We start from the raw sequence: 12388 nt of genomic DNA on the forward strand, positions 1-12388 counted from the left end.
AAACTATACGGCATAGGTTTAAGGTGAGAGAGGAAAGATATCTAAGGGACCTAAGGGGCAACTTTTTCACACAGAGGAGGGTGTCTCTATGGAATGAGCTGCCAGAGGAAATGGTGGAGGCTGGTACAATTACAACATTTAAAAGGTATCTGGATGGGTATATGAATAGGAAGGGTTTAGAAGGATATGGGCAAAATGCTGGCAAATGGGACTAGATTTATACAGAAATCCAGTCAGTATGAATGAGTTGGACCAAAGGGTCTGATTCCATGCTGTACAGCTCTATGACTCTAAGAGGCTGAAACTTCAAAAATCATTGGAGGCTACTCATAGAAATAGAGCAAGCACCATTTGGAGATTCTGTTTGCTGGTGTTTCTTTAAGAGTTGCTGGATAGAACAATTGATATTTATAGAGGTAAATCAAAAAGTACTGCCAATTTAGCCCCAAATGGAAGTCGTGGAGAAAATTGATACTGGTAATAGATAAGGAAGAATTTACTGGACCAGGCAAGATTAAGAAATCAAACTGCTAGTATTTTGCATAAATCAACTGTTATTTCAAATGCAATGCAAAATCATCTTATGTAAGCACGATGCACCTTCAGTCAAGGACATGCCAAAACTTTCTGTATGTTTCTGTCTAATTTCCAATTGTACATACATGCCATGTTTCACCATATACTTGGTAGATACTAGGGGGTGCAATTAAAGATTTGCAGCTGTATGAAATACAGAGCACAAATGAGGAGTAAGTGTGGGTGGAGTTGGAAGATGGTGTAATCTGTTTTCCTCAAGTCCAGCACAAGGGCACTGAGTTTAGGTCAGTCTCCCATATAGATTTGTGCAATATGTAGTCCATTTATAGAGTAACAACCTCTTCTGTCCACCAGTCAAGTAATGCTCAGGGCTGGAGTCACATATGTCCTCTGCTTGAGGAATTATTGGAGGATTTTATTGTTATTGATTCTTTCCAAAGAAATACTGATTGTGATATATAAGGGATTTGTTTGACATAGTCTGCCCTAGAGATTGTGAGGGATGGCAGAGATCTCTTCGGATTTCCTAGTGTTATCCTTCTCTATCGAATTTCAAAGCAGCTATTGTCTTAACAGTTAATCTTACACCGCCTTGTGAAAAGAATGTTTTCCAAGTCTCAATGCAGGGTGTGCAAAGATTTGTGATGGCATCCTTCAGGAATTATGGTGCTGGATTTTCCTGGGGACAGAAGTGATCTCCACAATGGCACTGAACCAAAATTCCAGAAGTCCTGCTCCGGGATCCAGCACACTGGGATGAGAATGAGTTCATGGTGTTGTTTTCACAATTGCGGTTCATGGATGCAGCTGAACATGTAAAATGCATTGTTTTCAAACAGATCCAATTTTTGTTTGTGATATGTAAAACAGCCTCTATCTTTCTTTAAAGGTTGCTATAACTACAGACTCCATCAGTCTGTCTACCAGAGGGTATGAAGAGGTATTGGACTTTCCCAAAAGAGAAGGAAACATAAACGTGTCTCTTAACAAGCTGTTCATAGAGACAAACACGGGCTTATATAAAAGTGCCAACCACGTGGGACATGATTGGTTGTTAACCCATGTGATATATAGTATATGGGGACAGTGGAATGTAAAACAGAAATTGTCATTATTCAAAAACGAACGATATGCTTACCACATTTTACAGTCAAATTTTCTCTGATCTCCTCATGGTCACAAGGATGGGTAAAATCAAAAATGCTGTGTCCAGTCAACTCCACCTGTTAGAAACAAACTCTGAGTTTAGTTGTGCAGAACAAACATTAAGAGTCACCATTGAAGATTATGTATAACATTCAAAATGAAAATGTAAGACTTAAAGCCCAAATTCAATCTCTATTCTAAATGCATTGTTCAATTGAGTCTTGTTAGCTGAGAACTCACCTGTGTAAGACCCATGTACTTGCTAATATTTTCTGATAGGAAAATGATGTCTCCATCCTGCGTGACCATCATGATAAACCCTTCCAAAGCTTTAAGATACAAAGCATCCATCTGTTTTTCAGTTTCAGTTTCAGTCTCAGGCCCTCCTGCAATACATAACAACACTCTGTATGTTAAACTACTGGAGCATTCATTTCTGTATTTTATACTCTTCAAGGTACATAGCTGCAGTGGTGATAAAACAAACATTTTCCACAATTTGAAATTGATTTCAAAGATTAGAGAAATGATAACAATCTACCAATCACTACTGCAGAAATTGGATTCATTAATTAAGTGCTGAAAATTGCTTTTATTCGTCACAAGTAAAGTGAAATCTTGAGCTTTGCACCACCAATGCTGGAGTTGGAATTCCATTTACTCAGTATGGGAATGATTTGCCCAGTGATTTGTAGGCTGCCTTGCTGGTCTAACATCATGATATGCCTGAGCCTTTAGTGCCTGTAGTGTGCAGGCATTTAGTTCCTTATATTGGAACTCTTTCTTCATGCCTGCCTTAGTCCTTTTCCAATGGATGTTGAAGACTGCAGTTGCTGTTCACTATAACCTCCCTATGGGACATTTGCAATTAGCAGGCTGCTCCTCATCTCCACTTTACTCATTGCTGCTTCTTCCAACAGGATGTTGAGGCTACCTTCACTGAAGAGAGCTGTTCCTGGGTTCCTGGTATTCTTCTTTACATACTGCCTAACAACAGCCAGCCTTCATCGAACAAAAAAACACAGTGCCTTGCTTTAGGTAGACAGTCCTTTATCAGCGACTGCATTGCATACTTACCAATGCAATTTCACGTTATCCAGCACTGGTCCATGTCCTGCTATATCCAGCAGTCACAGGAACACCATGTAGCTGAATCAAGGAATGCTATCATAATAAAAGTGGTGCAAAGAATGCTACTTAATTTTCCTTCCTGATTAGAGAATTGACCTTCTGTTTTGTATTTATCTATCATGCCACATGCTTCAAACCAAATAAAACAAATTTAACAAAAGAAAGCAAACTGGGCATTCTGTGCTGAATTCTTCTGACGAGGGAATCAGATATTTACAAATGACATAGATTGCCTTCAGGATTTCACAAGTCATATTGTTAACACAATTTACTTAATTTAACTACTAACCCACAAAGTGTAGACTGAATGCTATCTTCAAAAAAACATTCAAAATTACACACAGTTCTGTAGTGGCAGTCAAACATCACATCCAAGCTCTACGTCTTAAATACTTTGGGAGCAATGGCATGGGACATCCACAAATTCCGCCTATATCACCAAGATAACAGTAAATGCTTCTTATTTGAAGTGGTTTCCTATTATACTTAAAGGAAAGCTTAAAAGTATGAGGAACTTGACCTCACAAATTCTTCCAGTAATTCATTTTCTCTTCAAATGGGCAGCTTATAGCATAGCAAGAGATGCTAGTGTTGAACTTGATTCAACAGATGTATTTTAACATGTAGATGGTTAACAGATGTATTTTAACACAAAGCCAGTATCTTAATTTTGCAGGCATAAACAATCTAAACATTGATCTGAATTCAATGTCTTTGTAAATAAATAGCTTACATTTATTTTGAATTCTGCCATCAAAGTTGTATCCTTTGCTGATCTTCACAACAATGCAAGTGTGACATGTTACAAAGTGCAGCTGAAAACAGATTATCTGGTCATTATTGCATCAATTGTTTATGCACAGATTGGTCATCCTATTTCCTGCATTACAAACAAGGACCATATTTCGAAAGTAAATGAATTTTAAGTACCTTGGGACAACCTGCAGTTGTTCAAAGTGGTATGTATTGTGTGTGACTCCTTTCTTATCATCAAAGTGTGTGGGTTCTGTAGGGGCTATGCGGTCTGGCTTGTGCAAGGGTAACCACCTTCTCACCAAATGAGGAGAGTCTTGCTGACTAAACAAAATGTTGCTTATTGCATCTCCGTAACTACATACAATTTAGAAGAGTAGGCTCTACATCAGCAAATTGGTTGTTGGGAGGACCTAGCCCTCAGTCTGTTATCTATGAAATCCTACATTATTCCCACCAAGTCCTCATAATATCTCTGCAGTGGGAGATATTTATTGTAATCCACTATTAATCTTTTCTGAGCATTTCAACATCTCCCCACAAGCTATCTTCCTGATAACCATTATTGTTATGTTGATAACAATTACTGTTGAATGGGTTAATACTTGATTGAGTGCAATGAGCACCATCCAAAATCAGGGGACACAAGTTAAAAATGAAGGGATATCTCTAAGGTCTCATAGAAAAGTGAACCTTTAGAATTCTCTACAACCAAATGGCTGGGGAAGCTCAGAACAAGGGCAGACATTGATAGATTTCTGATTACCAGGATTATGGAGATGGGATGGGTAAAGGCATTGAAATGTTCAACCAGCCATGATTGTATTGAATGGCTGGGCAGGTTTGATGAGCTGAAAGGCCTATTCCTGTTCTTACGTTCCTAAGAATTTTGGCTGTAAGTTCAATCCAGAGTCGTTAAAATGGTATTGACAGAAGGCGATCAGTTGGCCTACATTACAGTGACACCGCCTGATGCCAAGACAAGCTGAAGGTACCCTGCTTCTCAATAGTTTAAATCTTTCTGACCTGTTGACTGTGCATAAGTCGTTTTTGTTTTGAATTCCAAGAGTGAGATGTGAAGATTCAGTACAATGCATTTCAGAGAGTGCCTTTGAAAGTTGTAATGAATTATGATGAGAATGAAAGATTACAATGATGCATTGTTTTTAAAAGCACATCCTTTCCCACCCACAGCTACCTTTTCAACAGGAATATTAAAAATAGCAAAGAAAAATATAAATACATTCACAGACAGAACTTTGCAACTTTAAAGAAAAGTGGGGATATTGGTACATAAGTTCTTTTATGAATTACTTGGTAGTTTGACACAGATCATCTCTAGTTCAAACTAGTTTGCTGACATTTGCTGGGAGAACTTTTGTCAAAAGATTATTCCATAGAAAAAAGATTTCCTTAATATCTTAGATTTCATCCCGTTATCTTAAGGCTAGTACTGACTTGCCTTTAAAAAAATGGTTATAAGAAAGTTCATTTACTAGTAGTTTGGTTCAGCCACCTGATACCAAAGACCCAAAAATTCATCCTAACGGTAAGGGGCATAGTTACTCAATATTGCTACTTGTATCACTCCAATATAAGATTGAAACTTTTGTTTTCTATCAATGTTCTCTTTTTTCTCTCCTGACTAACTCAACTTCTTATGCCTGCCCACACGCCAAAGCAATGGTATTCTTATCATGAGTACGAACATACTATAGACTGACTTAACAATGTTCTCACACATCCATGTCTTTATTTGTCTTCAACTGAATCTTCTCTTAAATATTTTGTTTCATTAAAAAAGTTTGGTGGATCTGATTTGCACAGAAAAATAATTCCAACTAAGGAAAAGTTTGCAACTGATTCAGTTTGTACAGGGTATCTCATCTGGGCTGCAAAGGAACTTGGAGAGGGAGGGGAAAGATCCAGTTGTTGTGGTCCACATACATACCAACGATATAGGTAGAAAGGGGAAAGATGTTCTGCTGAGGGAATTTGAGCAGCTAGGGTCTAAATTAGAAAGCAGAACCAAAAGTATAATAATCTCTGGATTACTGCCTGAGCCACAAGAAAACTGGCTAAGGGTCAACAGTTAGCACTGCTGCCTCACAGCACCCGAGATCCAGGTTCAATTCCACCCACAGGCGGCTCTCTGTATGGAGTTTGCATTCTCCCCCTGTCAGTGTGGGTTTTCTCTAGGTGCTCCATATCCTCGCATAGGATTGGAAAGCCTTTAAAAATGAGCAGAGGATAACAGAAAAAGCAACAAGTGGGAAGAAGATGAAATATGAGAGTAAACTTGCTAGTAATATAAAAGAAGATTGTAAGAGTTTATTTTAGATATCTAAAAGATAAGAGAGAGGCAAGAGTGGACATTGGACTGCTGGAAAATGAGGCTGGAGAAGGGTCACCGGACCCGAAACGTTAACTCTGATTTTTTCTTCACAGATGCTGCAGGACCTGCTGAACTTTTCCAGCAACTTCTGTTTTTGTTCCTGATTTATAGCATCCGCAGTTCTTTTGGTTTTTATTTAGTAAAGAACTTCAAGGGAGTTGGGGTCAGAGGCGAGTGAAGTGTTCATCAATAAGGAGAAGGTGCTGGGGAAGCTGAAAAGTCTGAAGCCAGATAAATCACCCAGGCCTGATGAACTACACCCCAGAGTTCTGAAAGAGGATAACTAAGGAGATTGTAGAGGCATTGGTGGTGATCAGAAGTCATTGGAGTCAGGGATGGTCCCAGAGGACTGCAAAATGATAACATAACACCCCTGTTTAAGAAGGAAGGGAGGCAGAAGACAGGAAACTATTAGGCCAGTTAGGCTGACATTAGTTATTGCTAAGAATTTAGAGTCCATTATTAAGGATGGGATTGTGGTGTACTTGGAGGTACATGGTAAAGCAGGTTGAGTTAGTACAGATTCATCAAGGGGAGGACATGCCTGACACATCTGTTAGAACTCTTTGAGGAGGTAATGAGCAAGTTAGACAAAGGAGAGCTAGTGGATATAATCTATTTCGATTTCCAGAAGGCCTTTGACAATGTGCCACACCAGAACGCTGTTAAATGTGATGAGCCAATGGTGGGAATTAGGGGAATTAGCATTATCTGTGATTGGGACTAAAGAACGGAAATAAACTAGTGTTGTGAAAGGGAGTTAAAAAGATTTTTTAAAGACCAGTTGACTCACCAGTGCCTGTCTCGCTTACAGTGTGGCAACTTTATACAAAATACAGTACTCTTTTAGTTTCCACAGAAGTGTTTTTTATCAAGTCTCCTACTTTGTTATTCAAATTGTCCTCTGACCTCACCAATGGAGAGATGCTTCGTGGGTCCTGGACCAACTTCATAGCAAATAGCAAGCTTCGTGCCTTTGAACCTGTGTGAAACTGCTGGACCTGAGTGAGCTGTCACAGGCTGGAAATTTATAGCAAGTGGATTTCAAGAAGTGTAGAAGAAAAGCAATGATATAATAGAATAATAATAGTCAGAATGAATGGGAAAATTGCAAACAATTTGCCTTTTATTGAATATAACTTTTTATTAATTCTACTGAGTCATTTTCCCAAATCTGCCTAATCTTTTACACTCAGAACATTCTGTAAATTTTGACTTTGTGTAAAAATGATTGTATAAAATAATTTTAGGCAGTTGAATGTCCTATTTAATGGAGCAAAGGAAGCAAGCTCCATAGAGAACACTCTTGGTAGCTTGTTAGGGGAAACAAAAATATTTTGGTCTTCAAGGTGCATTGAAACTTTCATTCAGTTATGTATAATTACCTTCCTTTAAAAATAGCAGCTATAAACAAACTTTGATTAATTGTCTGCACAGGATGTACGTGGTACTGAGATTTTAGGGAACTTTTCTATGGATGTCCCCCTCCTCCTCCACCAGTTTCCTTTTATGTCAAACTCTGAGACACAATATGTTGTATAACAATTACTTATTATTAATACATCCTTCTTTGGGATACGTGATAATCCAAACACATTAAAGTTTTAAGCAAAACTGTTTTTATTATGTAGTTTACTGTCATAATGGTCTTTTATTAAAAATCAATTTTCAGGATGTGGGCATTATTGACAAAGCCTGTATCAGTTCCCCATGTATCAGTGCCCCAGGAAAATGATTCTGCTTGAACACAATAATACACAAAATGAAGGTGATCCTAAAGTGCTGTCATTCCCAAGAGTTCTAGAATTTGACTGAGTGGCAGTGAAGAAATGGTGGCCGTTGAAATCATGAAGCAATGTAACTGGGAAAGGTCGAGTTGAAAAGTAGGTTGTGGCCTTTTACTCTTCTCACATTGCGTGTCCCATGGTCAAGCTTGTAGTTCTGTCATTCAGGACTCAGTCAGAAGTGATGTCATTCTTGGCGTTGGAGATTGAAAATGCCCAGCCACAGTACACTTTATACCTTTGACATCCTCAGTGCTTCCTCCAAGTTGTGTTCAACATGGAGGACTGACTCTGCACTTGAAGGAGGGTGCTAAGTGATAATCAGCAGGACCTTTCTTTGCACATATTTGATCTGATGCAATGTGGTTTTACAAAGAGTCAATGCTGTAAACTCCCAGAGACACTCATCTTGACTGTGATGCTTTCTCTGGTAGATCTACCCTGCCATTTACAAAGGAGGTACCCAGAGATGGCATGGGAGTTTTTAATTGTGCTTTTATTTTATGGGTGTGTGGAATAACTAAACAGGCTAGATTTACCGTCCATCCTTAATTGCCCTTGAGAAGGTCGTGGTGGGCTGCCTACTTGACCTGCAGCCCATTGGGGTAGGGGATGGGACAGGTACATCTACATTGCCATTAGGAAGGGAGTTCCAGGATCTTGACCCAGCAACAGTGAAGGATCGACAACGTAGTTCCAAATCAGGAGGAGAGAGGAACTTCTAGGTGCTGCACTCATCCAGCCAAGTGGAGAATATTCCATCAAATGCTTAACTTGTGCCTTGTAGACGGTGGACAGTCTTAGAGTCAGCATTTGAGTTAATTGCCATTTGCCAAGAATTCCTAGCTCCTTACGTGCACTTGCAGCCACAGGATTTATATGGTTAATCCACGTCAGATAGCAAGAAGTTAGAGCTGGCAATGCCATTAAATGGCAAGGAAAGATTGTTAGATTCTCTTGTGTTGGAGATGGTCATTGGCTGGCACAAATATTACTTTGCACCTATCATTAGGACATGAATATTGTTCAGCTCTTTCCGCAAAAAGATATGGATTGTAGTCAGTACCTGAGGAGTCGCAAATGGTGCCAAACACTGCACAATCATTCCCGTTCATTCCCACTCCTAACCTTATGGTGGAGGGATGGTCATTGACAAAACTGCTAAAGATTGTTGGGAACAAAAACAGAAATTGCTGATAAAGCTCAGCAGATCTGGCAGCATCTGTGGAGAGAAGTCAGAGTTAATGTTTAAGGTCGAGTGACCCTTCCTCAGAACTTCTAAGAAAAGGTCACTCGACCTGAAACGTTAACTATGATTTCTCTCCACAGATGCTGCCAAAACTGCTCAGCTTTTCCAGTAATTTCTGTTTCTGTTTCTGATTTACATCATCTGCGGCTCTTTGGGTTTTTATTAAAGATGGTTGGGCCTAGGATACTACCCTGAGGAACTCCTGGAGCAACGTTCCAGAACCGAGATAACTGACTTTCAACAACCACAACCATCTTTTGTCATGGTGGCATGAATCCAACCAATGAAGACTGTTTTTCCTCTTGATTTCCATTGACCCCAATTTTCTGTTAAATGCTCCATTGATGACAAGGACAGTGAGTCTTACCTCACCTCTTAAATTCAACTCTTTTATTCAATTTTTGGACCAATGCTATACTGAGGTCAGGAGCTGGGTGTCCCTGAAACCCAAATGAGTATCAGAAAATGGGTTTTTGATGTTATAATTGCTGCTTGATAGCACTGTCAGTGATACTTCACATCACGATAATTGCCTGGGTTGTGTTTGTCTAGGATGGTGGATAAAAGTCATGATTCTGTGAGCACCCCTTTATGTCAGACTGTTGCTTGACTAGTCTATGACACAGCTTCATGCACGTCCCCACGTTAGTGAGGCTTGCAGGGCCGTGTATATCTTTGCTCCGTCTGATGCCAAGGTTGTTGCTGGAAGACTTGTCTGGTTTTATTAATATTGTTTCAGTAGGAGTTTAATGTAATCAAGTGACTTGCTAGGCCATTTCAGAGCACGGTTAAGGGTAACTAGCTTACTGTGGGTTTAGTGTCACATACAGGTCAGCTCAGTTAAAGATGATCAGGTAAGGTGGGTGGCAGATTTCTTTTCCCTGAAGGACATCAGTGAAACAAATAGATTTTACTACAAGCCAATAATTTTGCAGAAACTATTGCTAAGACTATTTTTTAAAAAAATAATTAACTCAAGTTTAGCAGCTTTGATGGGTGTTTTACAAATGCTTCTCGAATATTTGTCTCAAACCTCTAGATTATTCATCCAGTAAAAATCCTCTTTGTTGCTATACCTCTTATGTGGCTGAACATTGTACAGTCAGGTCAAAAAGCTCTGCACCAACACTGTAATGGTGGAAAGTCATTGATAAAACAGCTAAATTATTATTTCCTCAAAAGACAAAGATCTATGTAAAGTGTGCAAATCAAGATAAACAGGAATAACGGACTAGGATATAGTAAGGACTGCAAATGCTGGGAGCCAGAGTCAATAAACATGAAGCTGGACAAACACAGCAGGTAGCAAAGCATCAGAGGATCAGAAAAGTCAACATTGTGAGCCAAAATCCTTCGTCAAGAATAACGGGCACTCAATTCAAAAGTTTAGGAATAAATACCATTTCTGTTTCACCAGTTCTTATTTTTCCTTCACTATGTACCATTCCAACTTCAGTTCTAATCATGTCCTAGGTTTCTAAACATGATGTTTTGAATTGGATTTCAGGAAATGCAGAAGACCTGAACAAGGTCTTTCTCTTGGGCTGTGCTTTTTGTTGAACTTCTGGGTTTGAGATTGGGAGTTGCAAAAAGTGGTTCACATTTAGCAACAATTTTTTTTAATGTTGATCAATGTAAATCTGCACTTTTGCTAGCACAGGGGAGCACTATACTCAACCATGCTTAGGTATGTACAGAGATTTCTCAGATTAGCAAGTAAATTTTAATTGTCTTGAAGGCATGAGAGATCATGCCTGTTTTTTTTATAAATAGAAATCTTCATTTTACAAAACTGTCAGAATGGCAAATTATTGCATTCCACCTTTTTGGGAATAACACATAAATGGTATTAGCACCCATAAATTCTCCTTCATCATTCTGATTATAAATGCACCAGAGTTGGACTAAAACTTGGACAAAAAGGGAAAGAGAAAGAATCGTGGGAAATGTCAATAAAGAGAAGAAAAAGATTATTATAAACATTTTACATATTTCAATATTGATTTGAAGTACTTTAGCAATATCACTAGTGTTAGAACTGTTGCATTCTCAGTATTGTATTTATGTTGGGAAATACGCAGGACAGGAAAATCGACAAAATGCAGAAAACATGTGTTCTATAGAGGGAAGGTCTAAGCACAACACAAACAATAGATTTCATGAATGTCTCACACCCTACAACCATGCTAGGTATGCCATTATGTTCCCTTACAGTGCTGAAAAAACGAGAGTCTTCTTTTTGTGTTTTTCTCTTGTATTTACGCGGAAAGACACAAAAATGACAAATTGCAAAGGAAGCCACAGTTTAATGAGAAGAGGGTGCTGATTAGTTAATGATCTGCCACTAATTATTTGAGTCATTGACAACAATAGGGAACTGTTGCCTCTCATGTTTTGCTTAATTCAGAGAAATGCAACACCTGGATATATTCTTTTTCCCTGCAGAGATCCCAGTATATGAATATATGTAGGTTCTAGCAAACATAAGTGAGTTATGTTGTGAGGCTGACTGAGAATCTTAAACTGTTTGTTAATGTTACATTTGCACACTCAGGTCTCCGTGACTCCCTTGTCCGCTCCACACTCCCCTCCAGCTCCACCACACCCGGCACTTTTCCCTGCAACCGCAGGAAGTGCTACACCTGCCCCCATACCTCCTCCCTCACCCCCATCCCAGGCCCCAAGAAGACTTTCCACATCAAGCAGATGTTCACCTGCACATCTGCCAATGTGGTATACTGCATCCGCTGTACCCGGTGTGGCTTCCTCTACATCGGGGAAACCAAGCGGAGACTCGGGGACCGCTTTGCAGAACACCTACGCTCGGTTCGCAACAAACAACTGCACCTCCCAGTCGCGAACCATTTCAACTCCCCCTCCCATTCCTCAGACGACATGTCCATCCTGGGCCTCCTGCAGTGCCACAACGATGCCACCCGAAGGTTGCAGGAACAGCAACTCATATTCCGCTTGGGAACCCTGCAGCCCAATGGTATCAATGTGGATTTCACAAGTTTCAAAATCTCCCCTCCCCCTACCGCATCCCAAAACCAGTCCAGCTCGTCCCTGCCTCCCTAACCTGTTCTTCCTCCCACCTATCCCCTCCTCCCACCTCAAGCCGCACCTCCATCTCCTACCGACCAACCTCATCCCGCCCCCTTGACCTGTCCGTCCTCCCTGGACTGACCTATCCCCTTCCTAACTCCCTACCTACACTCACCTTTACTGGCTCCATCCCCGCCTCTTCGACCTGTTTGTTTCCTCTCCACCTATCCTCTCCTCTATCCCTCTTCTATCCGCCTCCCACTCTCTCCCTATTTATTTCAAAACCCCCTTCCCCTCCCCCTTTTCTGATGAAGGGTCTAGGCCCGAAACGTCAGCCTCTCTGCTCCT

General features: G+C 40.0%; 1 protein-coding gene across 2 annotated transcripts in view; it reads right to left on the reverse strand.

The window, feature by feature from the left end:
* Positions 1-12388, reverse strand: part of epas1b (endothelial PAS domain protein 1b) — a 75880-nt gene that overhangs the window by 17007 nt on the left and 46485 nt on the right. For both annotated transcript variants that reach the window (XM_048600702.1, XM_048600701.1), the window contains exons 3-4: positions 1924-2069; positions 1676-1760 (exon numbers count right to left, since the gene is read on the reverse strand). In XM_048600702.1, the coding sequence (XP_048456659.1) occupies positions 1676-1760; positions 1924-2069 (231 nt within the window). The remainder of the gene's footprint in view (positions 1-1675; positions 1761-1923; positions 2070-12388) is intronic.

Source organism: Rhincodon typus, chromosome 9, assembly GCF_021869965.1.
Source record: "Rhincodon typus isolate 14 chromosome 9, sRhiTyp1.1, whole genome shotgun sequence".
Classification (NCBI taxonomy): Eukaryota; Metazoa; Chordata; class Chondrichthyes; order Orectolobiformes; family Rhincodontidae; genus Rhincodon; species Rhincodon typus.